Source organism: Narcine bancroftii, chromosome 3 (genome assembly GCF_036971445.1).
Source record: "Narcine bancroftii isolate sNarBan1 chromosome 3, sNarBan1.hap1, whole genome shotgun sequence".
In the NCBI taxonomy this organism is placed as follows: Eukaryota; Metazoa; Chordata; class Chondrichthyes; order Torpediniformes; family Narcinidae; genus Narcine; species Narcine bancroftii.
In genome coordinates this window covers 241,460,806-241,481,889 of record NC_091471.1, presented here as the reverse complement: position 1 = coordinate 241,481,889, position 21,084 = coordinate 241,460,806, and the positions used below count along the sequence as shown (strand labels likewise).

The 21,084-nt window shown below is 40.3% G+C and overlaps 1 protein-coding gene across 4 annotated transcripts in view; it reads right to left on the bottom strand.

The window, feature by feature from the left end:
- Window positions 1–748: 748 nt before the first annotated feature.
- The window catches only part of LOC138758412 (adhesion G protein-coupled receptor E1-like), a 76,379-nt gene continuing 56,043 nt past the window's right edge, over window positions 749–21,084 (bottom strand). For all 4 annotated transcript variants that reach the window (XM_069927284.1, XM_069927285.1, XM_069927286.1 and 1 more), the window contains 6 exons: window positions 20,620–20,855; window positions 14,271–14,337; window positions 11,659–11,750; window positions 7,913–8,081; window positions 5,263–5,349; window positions 749–2,403 (listed from right to left, as the gene is read on the bottom strand). In XM_069927284.1, the coding sequence (XP_069783385.1) occupies window positions 2,359–2,403; window positions 5,263–5,349; window positions 7,913–8,081; window positions 11,659–11,750; window positions 14,271–14,337; window positions 20,620–20,855 (696 nt within the window). In that variant the 3' untranslated portion in view covers window positions 749–2,358. The remainder of the gene's footprint in view (window positions 2,404–5,262; window positions 5,350–7,912; window positions 8,082–11,658; window positions 11,751–14,270; window positions 14,338–20,619; window positions 20,856–21,084) is intronic.

Sequence of the window (21,084 nt, the reverse complement as noted above, 5' to 3'; positions counted from 1 at the left end):
TCATATTTTAAGTCTACTTCAAACATACAAAACCATGAAGTACAAAATGTCATTGAAAATTCTTTTTCTGCATTCACACTTGGACTTCTTCCCTGCTGATCTTGGTGCAGTCAATGATGAACATGGTGAAAGATTTTACCAGGACACTGCGATCATGGAAAAGCAGTATCAGGACAACTGGAACCCACTAATGCTTGCCAACTATTGTTGGAGACTGACACAAGGCATCAGATGCTGAGGACAAACAAAAATGAGTGGCAAAGCATTTGTAGGTCATTTGAACTAATGCAATGGTTAGCATCATTATGTGATCAAACATGCTAAATTCAATGAAAGTTAATGTTTCTCCAACTTCCTACATGATACAGAAAATCTGAAATTATCTTTGTATTCAGCTTGAAGTTGTCTATCATAATCCTTTATTATTTTTTCAGGAAGCAATCCTTTAGGGGGAAAAATGTTGTCCAGTGTAAACAGAATGGTTTTGGTGGTTGTGTCACCGAGGATTTGAAGACAAAGTGCGACTCAGTTGTTTGAATCAGAGTACACTTTAAATGGGGTTTGTTCCACATCAAACAGATCTAGTGCATCTATTCTGTCCAGAAGATACAGAAATGAAGTCAGGGTTCACCACAAATTCTCATCTAAAAATCAATACCCACCACTCACAGGAGGGCTGGCTCTGGATGTGACTGATGGGAAGATTAGGCAATCATCCCATCTTAAGTAACATGCATTACACTTGGCATTGTTGGTGCAATAAGATTTATTTATCAATACAGTGATTTTCAAGCATGTCCTCTTTTGCAAATTAACAGTTTTACTGAAATTAAACAAAATCATTTAAGTATGCATTTTATAGACTTAGTTTTAAATGAATGTAATAAGTGCATGAGTTAAGTTTATAAAAATTCATTATCACAAAACCAGAAGAGGAGGTGTGTTATCTCAGGCTAAAATTAGTCTCAACTCCCAAAAGGTAGGTAGGTGTGTGTGTTCTACCTTTGCATATCGAATGGGGAATAACAAGAAAGCAATGTAGAATGTCTGAATATGGAGCAAAACACCTGGCATTGGTAGATGCCGGATAAGTGAGTTTTCCAGTTGGTCGAGACTCACTCCTACAATGCTAAACTAATATATTTGCATTAACACTAAGTACATCACAAAATTCTGGATAGAAAGCATGACCAAGGCCCTCCGCTGGCTGAATATTTGTTCCCATCTTCACCAAAGGTTTATGTGTTACTTCAGAGAACCTTAAACTTTTACAATTTTAAACTTTTAATTTAATTTTTTTTAAAAATTAGGCAAACAGCATTTCAGCCTCAAGTGTGAGCTGCCCAATTTACCCGCAGTTAACCTACAACTCCTGGTATGGAGTTGGGTGGGAGGTAACCAGAGCCCCCTGGAGAAAACCACACAAACTCAAAGACAGCAGAGTGTTGTAAGGTGTTGTGCTAACTGCTATACCAATCGTGTTATGCCAACACCATTTACATTTTTATCCTTATTTATTTTAATTTTCATTTATTTATTTTCCTTGATTTTTTTTGCTGGTTGATTGAATTCCAAATTTTACTGTACTTACAATCACACAGAGGGAGCATGGAATCTCATATATACATTCCTATGCAAACATACTTTTATGCAAAAACTTAACAACTTCAAACCATAAAGTGCCTTTTCACAACTTTGGTAGAATCTGGAACTGTGACCAGCCCTGAGATCTAAAGTTCTATATAAAACACCAAAATCCGCAGACACTGTGGTTGATGTAAAAAGAATGTTGGAGAAACTCAGCAGGTCAACAGTGTCCTTCATATAGCACAGATAAGGATACATAACCAACCTTTCAAGCTTGAGCCTTTCAGCAAGGTATGGGAAAATGTCAACAGGCGTCTGAACAAAATGAGGTGTGTGTGTGGGGGTGGGGGGGGAGGCTGGAGAGCATGGTCCAACAGGTGGGAGGTAATAGGCGGATAAGTGAGGAAGGAACACCAGCAAACGGGAGGAGGGATGACTGAATGGAGAGGGAAGGAGTGGAGAGCTGGAAGAAAAAAGGGAAGGGAGGGTGAATGGAGAGTTGGTTAGCAGAAACTAGAGAAGTCGATATTAATGCCATCCAGTTGGAGAGTGCCCAGAGGTAAAATCAGGTATTGTTCCTCCAATTTACGGGAGAGATGGTACATGAGGGCATGGACATGCACGAGTATGGGAGTGGGATGCAGAATTGAAAGGTTTGGCCATTTCAATTCTGGTTTTTATATAAAGTTTGATGGGACTTGAACTCACTACCTTCAGCGTCAGAAGCACAGTAAGATCATGAAATAAAGACATTCTCTGAGCCAAATTTTGTCATTGAGCGTTGAACCTTTTCTTCGTTACATTTGATGCTGTTGTCTGGAAAGAAAACACAAGACATTATTTGTTTGCTCCAACCAGCACACAGGTAAGACTAATGTTGTGGGACTGAAAGTTCTCTGTTCACTGTCCACTGTCAGTGTCTCAGTCACATTGTCTTAGCTTTGTTTTAAGTGACCTCTCACTCTCTGTAAGTCTTCACTTTTTATTGCTGTTACCCAAGGGATTCCAAAGTAGTTGATATCGATCCCTGGGTATTGATGGGACAATGCAAGGGGTTGATAAATGCCGACCAGGGGAGGGAGGGTGTCATTTATTTGGCTTCAGCCTCTTAATAAGTAGAGAATGAAAGTTTGACAGAGTGGAGAAGAAGTGGGTGTGTGTCCAGTACTGCCAGCGCCACCATGACTCCAAGGATTCTGCACCTTGGGGTCCATGAGGGATCAAAGATTCCATGAAGGAGTCTATGGTATAAAATGTTTGAGGACCCTTGCTGTAAACATTGACAAGCTGGACTGTACCTCAATAGATACTCCAGGAGAGATAATATCCTGTTTGGACACTCAGGGTTTCAGAATCAAATTCAGAATTTATTGTCGTGAATATGGCACAAGATTTTTTGTTTTTCCGTAGCATTACAGGGCAAATATTTCAATAAATTACATTTCAAAAATCAATAAACAGTGCAAGGAAATAGAAAGTAAGGTGGTGTCTGTGGTCCATTGACCATTCAGAAATCTGATGGCAGAGGGGAATCAGCTGTTCTTGTGCCACTAGGTGCTAATCTGCAGGCTCCTGTACCTTCTTCCTGATGGTAGAGGGCAGGGCTTGGGTGGTGGGGGTCCTTGAGGAGAAAGGCTGCTTTCTTCAGACACCGCCTCTTGTAGATGCCCTGGATGGAGTGAAGACTGGTGCCCGTGATGTTGCAGACCAAGTTTAACAACTCTGGATTTTTTTCCTGTCCTGTGCATTGGCACCTACATACCAATACAGAGAATGCTCTGCACGATACACCTGTTAATGGTTTTGAGAGTCTTGGGTGACAAACCGAATCTCCTCAAGCTCCTCACAAAGTATCACCGCTGGCCGGCCTTCTTTGCAATTCCAGGACAGATCCTCAGAGATGTTGACACCCAGGAATTTGAAATTCTTGACCCCCTCCACCGCTGACCCATCATCGAGGGCTGGTTCATGTTCTGATTTCCTCCTGGTTTTGCTAATCTTCAGTGCAAGGTTCTATTGTGACACCCCTCAACTAGCTGATCTACCTCCCCCCTGATTGCAGGTCACCGCAGGTGATAGCACAATCATATGCCAAAAACCCTTGCACTCACTTAGGGGGTGGAGCGGAGAGGATAGGGCAAACATGGAGCACCGTGGCTTAATCCTACCAACAAGAGGAGCAAACTGCATTGTTACTTAAGTTATTCAAGGTCCTAACCAACAGCAGAGGGCAGCGAATAACCAAGTGGAGACGGAAATGCTCTCTGGAGCTCCGCTTTAGCCGAGTTTAGACACAGCTGCAACCAGGTCACCCCACCCCACCATGGAGTTTCTCTGCTTTATGGCTGGGATTCTGCTAGTCTTGAGTTAAGATTATGGAAGAACATGGCTCAAGTCCCAACCATTGACATGCAATTCACAAAAGACAATCATATCAATAAGACATAGGAATGAAAATAGGCCATTTAACCATGAGCTGATCTACTTTCCCACTCAGCCCCGCTGTCCGCTTTCTCCTCATAACCTTTGATGCGCTGGCTAATCAAGAACCTATCAATCTCTGTCTCAAATAAAGTTCAAAGTTTTTATTTATTGTCAGGGTACATGCATAACATCACAGACATCCCTGATATTTTTCTATGGGTAGGGCAGAATTACCTTAGTGGGAGTTTAAAAAAAACTGTTCTCAAGATATGTGTACAAAAGAGAAATGTAACTAAGAAGGAAGTGCAAACAAACGGCAATATAGAAACTAAATATTCAAAAGTAAATAATGTGCGAAGTAAGAGTCCTTAAATGATTGATTTTGTCATGGAGGAGTCTGATGGTGGAGGGGGAGCAGCTGTTCCTGAACCTGGTGGTGCGAGTTTTGTGCCACCTGTACCTCTTTGCTGATGGCAGCAGCGAGAACAGAGCATGTGCTGGATGGTGTGGATCTTTAATGATTGCTGATGCTTTCCGACGGCAGCGTTTCCTATAGATGTTCTCGAATGATGGGGAGGGTTTTGCCTGTGAGGTCCTCGGCTGTGCCACTACATTTTTGCACTCAGGGGCATTGATTTGATGCAGCCAGTCAGTACACTTTCCACCACACATCTGTAGAGATTTGCCAAGGTTCCTGATGTACCAAACCTCCTAAACTCTCTCTGAACCTCAGCATTGTACTGTGTTTTTACTGCTGTACTATGTATGATTCAACTCGATGGAAGGGGGTGGAGAGCTGGAGGAAAGAAGACAAAGGGAATGGACAGTGGGCTAGCAGAAACTGGAGAAGTTGATGTTAATGCCATCCAGCTGGAGAGTGTCCAGGCAGAAAAATCAATTGTTATTCCACCAATTTATGGGAGGTCTTGGTGAAAATAGTACAAGGCCATGTAATTATGGGAGTGGGACCACCTGGAGATCCCTGACACTGATGCGGACAGAACGAAGATGCTCAGTTGGTTATTTCCTGTCCTTTTTGTATTGTGACTTACTCGCCACTTATCAGACATAAAAGAGAAAGTGATGGACAGATTGGCCTATTTCTCCTAAGTTTTACAGTTAAATGTTTTGAGTGAATGATCTTCCATTGGACAAGTTTTGAAGCAAGATCATTAACCTGGTTTATTACCCTGATTCTCTTTGTAGCCAGACTAGCTGAGGATGTCTGACCTTCTGGGTTAAGATTCTTACCTCAGTAGAGTTCATCTCAATCTGCGAGGACACAACAGTGGAATTCTTATTTATACTGGTCATCCACTTCCGAAATTCTTTCATCACCTTTGATGAAAGGGAGAATAATTCGATCAATCATTGCCTTCAAGGAAAGCAACACGCTGCATCCCAAAGTCAGGTGAGAATTTAAATGTCAGTAGGTGGCCTCTACTATGTGGAAACAAGGTATTCCTGCTCTTATTAGGTCAATCAGGGTTGGATTGTGAAAGAATAAGTTTAGCGAATATGCTTAACAAAGGGTTAATGAAATGAGGTGAGAAAATACAGTAGCTGCCTTATTACATGGTGCTGTAATGAGAGAGTAACTAACATCACAAAGAATATAATGTAAATACACTGAGAGTAAGGACATCTTGACATTTCCCAGCCATCTGCAGACACCTCAAGAGTACATGTGTAAAAACAAGTATTGTCAGCTGTGTGCAACTCATGTGAAACACAGATACCCTGCTCAAAGGTGTATAAAAATGGGATGAACACTGTATGCTTTGAGTGGGGCTTAGTGTAGAGAACGAGTTACTCTACTCCTTTGAACACCTTCTCAAAGGTGTATAAAAATGGGATGAACACTGTGTGCTTTGAGTGGGGCTTAGTGTAGAGAACGAGTTACTCTACTCCTTTGAACACCTTCTCCCGCTAGCGTTATTAAGGTTGAATAAAGAAAATGTTGTACACTTAATTGGTTCTGCTGTTTGTTTTATTACAGTGCACGTTGACTTTTATAAGACAATCCATTGTTATTTTCTATGAGACCAGTGTAGCAAACTGACATTGAGAAGTCTCCTTGGGATACAGATTGCTCACACAATCCTTGCCAAGACACTAACATCAATAGTAAAGGATTAATCAGAGGCTCTCTCATATAGTTTCCTGGGAGACTGACAGCCAGGGAGGGGATTGTAGAACCACAGTAGATTGCATGTAAAGGAGGTCTAAAGGCTCCATTTTCCACACAGAAGGCCGTGAATATTCAAAAGGAGCTTCCAGAGGAGGCAGTGGTGGCAGAGACTAGTACTAGGTTTAAAAGGGGACTTGGACAGGAACCTGGGAAGGGGAAGGAGGAGAAGGACATGGGTCTAATGTGGGTAAAATTGGATTAGCGTGGACAAGCATTTTTGTTGATATGGACAAGAAGGGACAGCAATAGGAAGGATGAGAGATGGCTTTAGATAGTCAAGACGTGACTTAAAAGAAGTCTACAAGGTTATGAGAGACATAGATGAGGTAGACAGCACATTTTTCCTCAGGTGGGAGTGTTAAAGTGGAAGGCATAGATAAGATAGAGGTAGGTATTTGTTTCCATTGGTGAGGGAGACTGGAACTAGGGGACATGGCCTCAAGATTCAGGGAAGTAGATTTAGGATGGAGATGAGGAAGAACTGCTTTTCACAGAGGATGGTGAATCTGAAATTTGCTACCCATTGAAGCAAATATATTTAAGACATAGTGGGGGATTAAGGGATATGGGGTAAAGGCAGGTAGGTGGAGTTGAGCCAATCATCAGATCAACTATGATCTCATTGAAAGGCAGAGCAGGCTTGATACCTGCCTCCTGCCCCTATTTCCTATGTTCTTGTGTTCTAAATATAAATATATATATATATAGCTAACGTTTAAGGCTTGGGGCGTTCGTCAAGGTTTGAACACAACATCGGCAGACGCCTGAACAAAATGATGGACGGGAGGGGCTTACAGATGGGGAGCAGTGAGAGGGTCCCTACAGAACTTCCTTCAGAGAGAAAAGAAGAACCTCTTCAGGTTAGGCATCCCTCAAACAGATTTTGCAGAGATTTGCAGTATATAGGGAGCCTGCCTATATTTTGGTTATGTATCACTACCGTTGCTATATAAAGTACACTGTTTGACCAGCTAAGTTTCTCAAGCATTGTGTTTGTATTCCTTTCCAATCCACTGAGCCACAAGACTTTCATGTCCACATCACCCTGTAGTACTCCTTTCAGGTCTGCAGAACAGCATACTGCCATCACCCCTTCTCATCTGCAAAACCATCTTGTTGCTTTGCCGCCCCACCTACCCGCCCTTCACCTTCTGGAACTGTGGACTTGTGTCCACATTCTCTCTGCTTCATAGAATGTAGATCACTACAGCACAGTACAGGCACCTTTGGCCCTTGATGTTGTGCCAACCCATATATTCCTTCCAAACAAAAAGTACTAAATATTCCCTACCTTGTTACCCTCTTTTTCTTTCATCCCTGTGCCTAAGTGTCCCTTAAGTGCCCTTATTGTTTCAGCCTCCACCACCATCCCTGGCAAGGCATTCCAGGCACCCACAACTCTCTGTTGGAAAAAAAACTTTCCCGTCCCCCCTAAACTTCCGTCCCTTCACTTTGTACAGGTTTGCTCTGGTGTTTGCCAGAAAGGTGTTGGCTGTCCACCCTACCAATGCCTCTCAGAAACTTGTGGACCTCTTGTAGACATTTGATATGTTTCAGGTCAGGACCTTTTATTGAGGTACACCTCAGCCAAATATCCAGGCCCAAAACCTTGACCGACTATTGCTTTCCAAAGCCGATGAGCTCCCCCCACCCCTAGGTTATTTTTGTTCAGAAGTAGGAAGTGTTTATCTCTGCAGAAGGAATGCTTACCTGGCGATTAAAAACACAGTAAATCAGGAAAATAAACAGACCCTGGAGACTGTTGAGGACCGTGAATAAGTGAGAGAACAACATCGTGCTCTCATCGATTTGAAATATCCCGAAGATCCAGGGGCAGCCCAACACCAGCATTCGAGCAGCAGCCTTTAATGTTAGGGTTCTGGCCAAATGGAGAAAAAACAGGTTGATAAAAAGTAATAGAAACACAAAGTCTGCGGAGGCTGAAAACTTGAGCCAACGATTTGTCAATGGTTTGTCACTGTTTCGTAGTCGGGGACCTTCATCACGTCCTGACATTTTAAATCCTCCATCAATTCCTGCAACGATATGTCTGTTCTTGACTTTATCCACTGTCAGGGTCAGGCCAAACATAAATATGAGGACTAAAATAAGGGATACAAGAGGAACTCTGGTGACCTGGAAGAAGAGGTTATAATTTGGAAAACCCATGATGGTGCAAGTTTCTTCTGCAAGACACTGAAGTGGCTGATTAGGGGAAATCAGGTGTGTGTGTCCAACGAGCAACAAATCTCTTTCTGAAATCAACTAGAACCTTCCTGAGGAGTAACCATTTACCTTTAAGCAGCAGAACCTGGTGAAAATTCATAAATGTTAAATTTTGTGCACAGTATAAGAATTACATGATACCGGGGAGGAGTGAGAAGTGAGATTGGACTGTGAATCAAAGAACTTTCCTAAACATATACACATTACATACACATGCGCTTAGAATTAGAAGGGAATTAAGTTGTTAATAGTAATAAGTTAAAGTTTAATCCTGTTTTTATGTTTAAAGAAAATTAAAAGCAACTTTTGTTTAACCGTTTGTCTTGGTGAATTTCTATTGCTCCTGGGTTTTGGCTTCCTCTGGGCTCATAACAGCTCAGGAGAGTTCTTTACAGTTTCCATACTTAACCTAACCATGCTCCATGTGATCTCCTGAGCAGAACATTGTCTTATGTTGCACGATACACGAAAGGGCTGGAGAAACTCCGCAGATCATGCAGCGTCAATAGGAAGTAAAGGGTGACCAGCGTTTCGGGCCTGAGCCCTTCATCGAGGTGCAGACAAAAAGCAGGTGCCTGAATAAAAAGGTAGATGGAGGAGAGGAGAGGAGGGAGGAAGGGGCACTGGGAAGGGACAGGCTAACAGGTAAGATGCAGGTAGGAGGGTAGAAGAGATAAAAAGACCTGTATGTTTGTTATGATATTCAGTTTATTAAACTCTACCTAATCTTAAAAAAAAAGACTGAGCAGCCTATCCTGAGAATTTATTAATAAAAAACCACGGGTGAGTAGTTTGAGTGCTCTCCTCTCACCATCTTCACCATGGTCTAAATCCAATAAAAAATATTGAAAAGGAGATTAAAAAGCTGAGGTAATGGGGGAGGGTTGGGGAGCTGAAGGAAAGGAGACACAGGAGGACCTTTTATATAAAGAAAAAATAATGGCAACTGTTAAGGCGGAGATTTGCTGCCTCCATAATTTTTTTTTTCTGTAATGCACAGTTTGTTTACATTTCCCTACTGGTAGTCCCCGACTTACATTCCAGTACACCCGTTGTAAGTTGAAAAAATAGGACAAGCATAAAAGAATACTGCACCTACCATTTTTATAATTAAATGTTGAATTCACTATGTTGAATGCAGAGACTGCAAGCGTGGTTGAGTCAGCGTCACGAGAGAGTAGTGTGCTGCATATCGCAACAGCGGGGACACATCAGAACTCGAAAGTACGGATTAGAACCATCATAACTTTGAGAATTTGTAAGTTGGACCATCGTAAATCGGGGACCATCTGTATTTGTTTACACACGTAAATTGTGTACAGTTTGTTTCAATTTTAACTTGTTGACTTGTGTATGTTGGGTACAGTTTTTTCCCAACTGCCAATAAGTGGTAATTCTGCCTGGCCCGCAGAAAAAAGAATCTCAGGGTTGTTTTGATGTCATGTATGTACCATGAAAATAAATCTGAAATTTGAATCTGAGATTTATGATCTCTTTTTCTATCTTGGCATTTATGCAATTTAAATGTTTACTATTATGGTCAAGTAAGAATTTCAGATAATCTCTGCATTGTATTTGTGTGTATGAAAAACTCACACTGACATTGTATTCTTTTGCAATTCCTGTATTTGACGGCAATATAGTACACCCTCTTTCCCCCCCATAAAAGCCTCAAAAACCACCCCAGATCCTATATGCAAAGATGACATTTTGGTGCTGCCATTATGGAAGATGGTGACAGGAAAGCACTCAAACTACTCACCCGTGGTTTCTGGCATTGCCGCCACTCATTTCCCATAGTAAGGGCGCGCTCTCTCCCTCCTTCCTGCCTAGCAACTCTATCTCTCCCCCCCCCTCCCGTCGCTTGCTATCTCCCACAGTGCTTTGCGGGGAGCGCTGGGCCTTGACGATCAGGCTTTGTTCAATGAGCATAACACCCTGAATAGATTGAATGAGGCACGGGGCAGGTGCCACCCACCCCCATGCCTCATTCAGTTTGCTCGGGGGTCCCCTTGCTTGCCGTCTCCCACAGTGCTTTGAGGGGAGTGCTGGGTCTCGATCAGGCTCATCAAACAAAGCCTGATCATCAAGCGAGCGATGGGAGGGAGGGAGGGAAGGAGTGATGGGGCCCCAAGCAAATTGAATGAGGTAAATACACTAAAACAATATTTTTCTGAAATCTCACTTTGGTGATATGTAATTACACCACTAGGTCACCAGCGGTCATCCCGGTGGCCTTGTATATAAAGCAGTCCAGAGCTACAGTCCGTTGTTTCAGGCCTGAGGCCTTCTTCAAGGAATAAACAAAGAACAGGAATGCTCAGAATAAAGTCAGCGCTGGCCGGGGGAGGAGTCCAGACCAACAAAAAGTGTTAATTGGATATGATAAGGGGAGAAATGAGTATTGATTTGGTCTGTGTGAAAGTGGGCAGAGTGAAAAGGGAGAGAGTCAGAGCTGGTATGATGGTGGTGGGTCTGTTGAATGAAAGCCAGCTAAGTCTATTTTAAAAAAAAGTTTTGCTCAGAGAGTAGTCGGCGCCTGGAACATAAGACACAGGGGCAGAAATAGGCTATTCAGCTCATCAAGTCCGCCCCACCATTTAAACATGAGCTGATCCATTTTCCCACTCAGCCCCACTGCCCGGCCTTCTCCCCATAACTGTTGTTGGCCTGATTAATCAAGAACCTACCAATATCCCCCTTAAATACACCCAATGACCTGCCCTCCACAACTTCCCATAACAACAAATTACACCACCCTCTGTTCTAAGTGGACGCCCTTCAATCCTGAAGTTGTGCCCTCTTGTCCTAGACTCTCACACAATGGGAAACAACCTTTCCACATCTATTCTGCCCAGGCCTTTCAACTTTTGAAATGCTTCAATGAGATCGCCCCTTCATTCTTCAAAGTTCCAATGAGTACAGGCCTAGAACCTAGAGCTGTCCAACAGCCCTCATATGATAACCCTTTAATTCCAGAATCATCCCAGTGAACTTCCTCTCAACTCTCTCCAATGTCAGCACATTCTTTCTTCAACGAGGAGCCCAAAACTACTCACAATGGAAATGGTGGAAGTGGATACAATAGCACATTTTAGAAGTGTTTAGACAGACCCAGGAACAACCAGGAAAGGGAGAGATATCAATTGTGTCCAGGGATTAAATTTGGCATCAATATCAGCATAGTCGATGGAGTGGTAGGTCTGTCCAAGTGATGTGTGGTTGTGTACCTGGTTTCTGAGATCTTCGACACATTCTTGTTGCGTGATTTGAAATGGTGTTGCAGGTAGATGAGTGTGGAAATTAACAGCACCGTGTTGACCTGGAAAGGAAGAGAAACAGTTTCCTGAGGAAGTTGGATTTGGCGCTCTCCAACCGCATGTGAAATTCTCCTGCGCATCTTTCTCTCTCACTGCCAAGTTGTACTTTCTCTGCTCTGTAGACCCAACCCCCATACTTTGTCAAAAACTTTACAGGCCCTTCTGGCTCACAACCCTGTACCACCCAAATCCACCAAATTAACCTACAACCTTCAGCACGTTTTGAAGAATGCACCTAGGGAAAACTCACAAAGACATGGGGAGAATGTACAAACTCATCACAGACAGCGTGGGATTTTAAACCAGGTCGCTGCCACTGTAACAGCATTGCACTAACCGCTACGCTAACTGTGCTGCCCTGTTCTGCCAACTGCACCCCCCCCCCATTCTTACTCAAAGTTCTCCTTTCATATACTATGGGCTGGAAAATCCACTGGTCTTTATAACATTATCCTTCCATAACCCAGGGAAACTCAGGAGAAGAATTAACTGGGAGCCACTAACCCTTTCACCATAGGGGTAGGGAAGGGGGTTGTCTGTGACTTGGGAACTCCATCCCAGAAGATCAGGAAGCCTTTGCCCAGTTTCCCTACCTCCCCCTTCCATCCAGCCCTGAATCCCACAATGTGACCACTTTGCTTCATGGGTTCTCTTTAGTGGGCAACCGGCAAGATCCAAATCCAAGCAGTTTCTCCAACCTGGTCAGTGTTAAATGAAAGGACAATCGAGGAAATAGAAAGACATGCTTTAATAAGTTCTCCTCTTCAAAGGGAGTTCTGTTAGAGTCTGCCTCTCTGCTCCCCCTTTGAACTCCCTGCTGCTCTCAAGCTCTAAGCCTATCGAGGCCTATTATTTTGCCCTTTGTTCCTCCCCCCTGTCATTTCTTCCCTCCAACCCCAGCCTTTTTGTTCAGGGGCCTACCTGCTTTTTTTACTCGATGAATGGCTCAGGCCTGAAATGTTGGTTATATACCTTTACCTCCTGTGGACGTTGAACAACCTGCTGAGTTCCTTCAGCATTTTTGTGTTTTTACTATTTTAATAACAGGAACTTACATTTGGATCAGACAATAACCTCCAACAGTGAAACATCTGCATCAAATTTGTAGATGATTCAACAGTGGTTGGCTTGAACGGCAACACATATCTCGTGATATGGTGCGAGAGTAACAACCTGAGTCTCAACGTGGACAAGACTAGGGAAATGATCATGGACCTCAGGAGAATCAGGAATGACCACCCTCCACTACACATCAACACCTCTGTAGTAGAGAGAGTGGAGGGCACCAAGTTCCTTGGAGTTCACTTAATTAGTGACCTATCACTGACACTCAACATCTCCTCACTTGTTAGGAAGGTGCAACTGCAACTGCACTTCCTGAGAAGATGGAAGTGGTGCATCCTGGCTGGCTGATTGACAGTGTGGTATGGTTGCTGCAGAGAAATGGATCAGACGCAGGACCATAAGAGTGGCAGAGAGGACCGCTGGAGTCTCCCGTCACCCTATCGACATGATCTACTGGGATTGCTGTCTGAAGAGGGCAGGCAAAATCATTGAGGACCCCTTCTATGCCCAAACACAGCATCTTTCAGCTGCTCCCATCGGGGAAAGGGATCCAGGAAGATCAGAGCCAGCACCACCAGGCTGAGGAACAGCTTCTTCCCACAGGCAGGGAGAATGCTGAACGACCAAAGGAACCGCTCACACTCATCCTCCAAGACTCAGTCACGAAACAATATTTATTTATTTGTTTAGATGAACACTTATCCTGCCTTTATATTGTTTGTGTGTGTTTTATGACTGGTTGTGTGTCTTCATGTTTTGTCCCGAGGAATGTACTTGTTCAATCAGATGACAATAAACTTGATTTACTTGATATTTGCATCTGGAAGCCTGCTCAAAACTCAAGCACGAGGTGAACGAGACCAAGGGGATACCAACATGAATTGGCCAATGCACCCATGGTTTGAAGAGTCAGAGACAACTGAGAGGAACTGTCCAGGATGTGTAAACTGGGTACATACCTCCTGTTAATCGTGGGGCTGGCGTTTAGATTCCACATGGTTGGAATTAAGGCTCAGGGGCTGAAAGAAACAGCTCAGGAGCTGGTCAGGCAACAAAGGCCACCACTCAGATGAGAGGTGGTGATTGACACACACCAAAGGGTCAAGTTCAAATATGTTACTTTATTCATTAAATTTGTAGTGGAAGACTTTAATCTTTCTCGCTTTCCACCAGTGATGTCCAAGGGGTTACTACATAGGGCTCATCCCTCAAAAGGTAGAGGATTCAAGGCTGTGTTCCTCACCCACAGCCCCCCTTGCATTGGTTGCACAGAGCTACCAAGCTCACTCTTCTCCTTTCTGGGGCCAGCGAGAACAGAGTGATACCTGGCCGTTTGTGGAGCTTGATCCCATAGAGGTCATCATGCAGCCAACCGCAGATGCCCGCAGGCGAATTGATTGACGAGTGACACCCCCAGCCTGGATTCACAGCATCAAAGAAAGAAATAAGAAGCTTACCACAATGATGAAACAGACTGGGCCTTGGAAACTCCAGTTAAACCCCAACTCGAGTGTCAGCCAGCAGCTGTGAGGGCGACAGAGTTTGGTTACTGAGTGTTACTCGGCTCACGAAATACTTCTGCAACATCGGCTGCCACATGATGCAGAAAAGCGAATAAGATCCCAGGAAACAGCAGTGTGCTGACAACCATTGGCTGTGACCATTGATATGAATGTGGGGTGGTGGGGTGTTCACCACACAATGGAGTCTATGTGCTGCATTCTAATAAGATACAGAGTTACGAAGAGAATCAGAGACAGACAGTAGGACTGATGATATTGCTCTACTGGGTTCCAGCATGGATCCTATTGAACAAATGGCCTCTTCTTTAGAATTCTATTACATATACATTTAATTTTTTTTTCAGATTCTATTTATAATAGAAGCTAAACCCGTGTTGCCCAATTACACCCAAAATGACCTACAGCCCTGTACATTTTGGAGAAATCTGAGAACTTAGGGCAAACCCAGGCAGGTCTAGGGAGAACATACAAACTCCTTACAGATATCATGGGATTCGAACCATGGTCACTGGCACTGTAATAGCTATGCTACCCATGCCATACACTTATTAAAAACAGAAAGCGGCCGGTCTTTCAGCATCCACAGGATTTGACAAAGATATATTGCTGATATTTTGAGCCCGAGCCCTTCTTCAAAGGATAAACAGAAAGAGGCATGGGTAAATTCAACTGTGATTTTTTAAAAAATCAATCAATCCAGTTTCCTGTTTTCCTTCAGATGTATATAACTTTTTATAAAATGAATAAAATTCATCATTAATCTCACGAGGTTTATAAGTAATAAGAGAATTCCATCTAACAGCATTAGTAGTCCTTGATATCTGTTCTTTCTTTAATTGCCACGCCAATACCTTATGTGCTTGCTCTCCCCATTTATAATACAGTTGTTTAGTCCTATTAATCACACATTCAAATTGAAAAGATTGCAAGGTATTATATTTCAATTTCAGCCTAGATAATTCTATTTTCCGATCTTCTGTAGCATCTTTCTGAAATTCCTTTTCTAACTCATCAATCGGTTTCTCTAATTCAAGACTCTGATTTAATCAATTCTTTTTTTATTTTAGAAGTATTACTAATTATTTGTCCTCTCAAATAGGCTTTCATAGCATCCCATAATACAAACTTACTTTGAACAGAATTAGAATTTTCTTTTAAAAAATTTATTTGTTCCTTATTTTTTAACAACATTGTATTAAATCTCCATCGATAAGCTATTTGAATTTTCTCAGAAGTTTCATATGTAAAATATAACAGAGAATGATCTGAAATCACCCTACTTTTATATTCCGCTTGTTGTATTTTCCCTTGTAAATGTGTCGATACTAAAAAGAAGTCAATCCTTGAAAACGATTCATGTCTAGATGAATAAAAGGAAAAATCTTTCTCTGTCAGATTAAGACGTCTTCAAATATTTACTAAATTAAGATCTTTCATCAATGCTTGGAACTGGATTGCCATCTTAGAATTTTTAACTTTCTTCAGAGATTTATCTAATAAAGGTTCCAAAACACAATTAAAATCACCAGCAACTAAAATATTATCATTAGCTTGACCCAAACATAAAAATGCATCTGAAATAAATACTTCATCATCTGCATTTGGAGCATAAATATTAAGTAAAGATCAAAATTCACTAAAAATCTTACAAATCACTTTAAGAACACATCCTGCCTTTTCCTCCATTCATTGTAATTCGAAAGATAAATTTTTATGTTTCAAAATTGCTACACCTTTAGCTCTAGAATTAAATTAAGAAGAGTATACATGCCCAACCCAATCCCTTTTTAATTTCACACTTTCCTTCACATTCAAATGTGTTTCTTGTAAAAAGGCAATTTTAATTTTCTTAATATACGCCAAGACTCGCTTACGTTTAATCAGACTATTTAATCCTCAAACATTAAAAGTAGCTTTGACATATCTACTATTATTACTAAATACCAAGAATATCCTTATATAAAAACTCAGATCAACATATATAGGCCCTCCAATAATAAAAAAAATCACAAAAAACTAAAAAAAGAAAAAGGAAAAAAAAAAGAAAATCCCCCCCCCAAAAAAAACTATGAAAAGATAGTAATCCCCTAAACAAAAATTGGGTGTGGGTCACCCACCAGTGGCTGATGACTAGTAAAGAACTTGGTGCAAATCTCTTCCTCCCCAGCCAAACAATCAGTAACATCAAAATATCATAATAACAAAAGAAAAATAGAAAAAAAATTCTTCTTTTCATCCAAAAGACTCCAATCTCAAAGATCCCATTTCGGAAGGAGGTAGACTCTTTCCATTCCCATTTTTCCCATTTGTGCCATTTCTTCCATTTCCAGAGCTACCAAATTTTTCTTTAGGAGATAATGGTGGACTATGTCTTTGTCCTCTTATATCTGGCAATGAGTCAGCAAAAATCATTGCTTCACAATCAGATTCAAAAAACCGAAATTGATAGTCTCCGTTAAACACCTTCAACACTGCAGGGTAACGAAAAGCAGACTTATAACCTTTACACCACAAAACTTCTTTAACTGGATTGAATGGACGTCGATGATGAATGACATCTTGACTCAGATCAGGATAAAAAAAAGAATCAACAATGGGGTTTGTTGTTGTCTCGCATTTTGTACTGCAAGTTGAAGTATTGCTTCTCTATCCAAATAACTCAAACATTAAATTATTACTGGTCTCGGTGGTTGACCAGCTGAGAGTATTCTTCTTAAAGCTCTATGGGCTCTTTCCAGTGCCAATCCCCCAGAGAAAAATTCTTGCCCTAATATTTGCAGAATCCAGTCTTTAAAAAACCAAAGAGGATCTTGCCTTCTATACCTTCTGGCAAACCAACAATTTTCACATTATTCCTTCAGCTTTGATTTTCCAAATAATCTCTTTTTCTTTCTAGCTCCTTCTCATGATCTCCTAATTCTATGACTGATTTTTCCACCTTCAACACTTTTTCTGTGTTAGAAATCACTTGTTGTTTACAGTCCAAAAAAGCAGTCTGAAATTTTTTAAATTCTTCATAAGATGCATCCACACATGTCTTAACCATATTTAATTCTGAACTTATACCAGCATTCATTTGAACCATTTCATTCATTTGAGATGTCAACAAAGGTTTTATAACAGCTTGAATAATTGTATTCAATTGCATACACTGTGAGTCAGTAAAGCTCAGCTCTGCTCTCTCTGACATAGTGGCAGAACGAGGTAACTGCTGCAACTCAACAGAAGGCATTTTAAAGTTTTACTGCGGGTCTGGACTCCCAGCGATGGCACCCTGACTTCCTCAGGGGGTCGCCGCTGGTCTCCCCCCGCATCTTGCTGTTTTCTCATCAATTCACGAAGAAAAACAATTTCTTCAGATTGAAATGCTACCTGATGGAGATATACAGGAGTTAGAAGAACAATTTACTGATTCGAAAATGGCTATGCTGAAAATGCCGAACGGTAAATCGCCTGGTGATGATGGATTTCCGGTTGCATTTTATAAATTTTTTTATAATGATTTATCTACAGTGTTTGGGGATGTATTATGTCAAGTTGGAGAACATTATGATTTACCTGAGTCTTGTTCTAGTGCTTTAATTACAGTAATTCCTAAAAAGGATAGAGATCCTTTGAAGGTATCTTCATATAGGCTAATTTCATTGTTAAATGTAGATTATAAAATAATAGCTAAAATATTAGCGAATAGACTGGCTAAATTTGACCAGAATTGATTCATATTGATCAAACAGGTTTTATAAAGAATGGATATGCTTCAGATAACATTTTGCGAGTGATTAGTTTGATTAATAGATTTCGATAATCTTTAGATCATCCGATGATGATATCCTTAGATGCAGAAAAGCATTTGATAGAGTTGAATGGAATTTTTTGTTTTATGTTTTGGAGAAATTTAAGTTTGGTCCTTCTTGTATTGGTTGGATTAGGGCTCTATATAGTAAACTGGTAACTAGAGTATTGACGAATGGTTTGATTTTGGAATCTTTTAAGTTAACTCGATCAACTCATCAAGGTTTTCCTTTATCACCAGCTTTGTTTGCGTTAGTGATTGAACCTTTAGCAGAGTTGATAAGACAAAATACATAGATACAAGGTTAGATGAGTATAAAATTTATTTATTTGCTGATGACGTATTGGTGTATTTAATAAACCCAACTCGGTCACTTTTGCATTTGAAGGAATGTTTACTACAATATGGATGTCTTTCTCGATATAAAGTTAATTGGGGAAAAAAGTGAAATATTACCAGTAAGTGAAGGAGATTATTCAGTTTATAAGAATATTATTAATTTGAAATGGACTGATCGAATTAAATATGTGGGTATAATTTTGAATGTTAATTATCAATCTTTATATAAATTGAATTATGTTCCATTAATGAAAAAAATTAAAACTGATTTGATTAAATGGAAAGATTTACCTATTAATTTAATGGGAAGGATAAATACAATTAAGATGAATATCTTTCCGCGTATACAATATTTGTTTCAATCTATTCTGTATTTACTTGATAAAAATTTTTTTCGAGATTTAAATAGAATGGTTAGGGATTTTTTATGGAGGGGTAAATTTTCGAGAGTAGCTTTGAATAAATTAACTTGGAAATATGAGTTAGGGGGATTACGTTTACCATATTTTCAAAATTATTATGAGGCAGCCCAACTTAAATTTATTAGTTCATTGATAGATTTGGTACAGCCTCCCAGTTGGGTTAAAATTGAGATGGCAAGTATTTCTGAATTTGAAATATATCAGTTTTTGTTTAGGTGGAATATGAATTTGTTACAACAATATAATGTGCCTATACTAAAACATTTCATGAAGTTATGGATAAAGAAAAATAAAATGATTTTATTGGCTTTGACTCTGTTGTATAATAATCAACATTTCTTTTTCATTACATAATCCAAGTTTATTGCATTGGAGATTTAAAGGTGTGAAAAATTTGGGGGATTGTTTTAAAGAGGGTAAATTTTTATCTTTTAATCAGATGAGGGAAGATTTTGGCATTGATAAGAATTCTTTATTTCTTTATTATCAAATTCGATCTTTGGTAAAATGTATGTTTGGTAGAGAGATGATTTTACCTAAAATGACTAAATTTGAGACTTTTCTTATGAAGGTACCAGAGAAGGGTTATATTTCATTTATGTATCAAATATTATAGGATGGTATGGATAAAAAAGGTTGGGCTAGATCTAAAATTAAATGGGAAGCCGATATTGGTTTTATTTTTTCTGAAGAGGATTGGTTAGATATCTGTTATGATAGTGTAACCAGGCCGATAAATGCACGTTATGCAATGATTAATTACAATTATTTACATCAATTATATTCAACACTTGAAAAATTAAAAAAATATGGTTTTAATGAATCAGGTTTGTGTTTTAGATGTGTTGATACGGTTGGAACTTTTTTTCATACTGTTTGGTCATGGACACATATACAATCTTTTTGGAAGAAAATTCAATAATTTTTAGAATATCTGTATAAGATTAAAATAGTTTTAGATCCAACAGTATTTTTATTGGGTACTTTACAACCTCTGAAAGGCTTGGGATTAGATAAGTTTCAGCTTTAGCTTTATCCGTAGTGAATAAATGTATTGCTAGTATGTGGAAAGATACAAATATGATTGATATTAATAGATGGCATAATGAGATGAAATAGTTTAATAAAGGAAAAAATTACATATGTTTCGCATGATAATTATAATTTTTTTATTAATAAGTGGTTGTTATACTTGGAATAAATACATTGATTAGATTTTAATATGTATATTTAACTTTTTTAAAAATATACTTTCTTTTTTCTTTTTTTAATGGCTCTCCTTAGGAGAGTTGGCTGAAGGGTGGGGGGGATCTTTTCTTTTTATATATAAAAAGTTCATGTTTAATTGCTGTATATGTCGTATATTATTTGTTTTTTGAACGAATAAATAAAGTTTAAAAAAAAAATGAGGCAAGGGCAGGAAATCTCAGAATCCAGACAGGACTGGTTAGAAGGGGATTGGAGGGGAAAGGAATCCAGACCATCAAAAAGTTCTTACTTGGATATGATAAGGGGAGAGGTGAGAATTTATTACATCTGGGGGAAAGGGAGAGACAGAGCTGGGGGGGTGTGGGGAGGCGACAGGGGAAAGAAGGGATGGGGGCGGGTTAATGAAAGTCAGAAAAGTTAATATTAATGTGGTGGTTGAGTTCCTCCAGTTTTTACTACAGTCACTGGGTCTGCAGACTTTCGAGTTCCACTCACATGTTGTTATTGTTAAATTACTCACCGTGTTTTTGTTCCGTAGCCTCTGACAAATACAGCTGCCGAGATAATAACTATCGCAGCAGGCACTGTGTAACTGGAAATGTACAGATATTTTTGTTTGATGATGTGCGTACGAGTATAATTTGTGACTGTGAGGTGCCTGGACATAATGAAGAGCTGCAGACTGTCCAAGAACATCCAGGCGAAGACCACAAGAAAGAGGTAATGCAGAGATCCTGCAATCAGGGCACACACCACCTAAAGGAGACAGCAGCACAATGGTTAGAGGAGAGTGGCCAACATTGGGCAAAGGCCGAGTGCTGTCATAGACGGGCACAGAGGCAGGAACATTGAGATGGGTCAGACACCTGCAGAGAAACTGATGAAAGCAAGCAGGAAGTCAGTAAAAAGATAAATTCTTCAAAAAATGAGGGGGAAGAAGAAAAAAGAATAGGAGGTGATAGGGGGAAAGGGCAGAGAGAGCCAC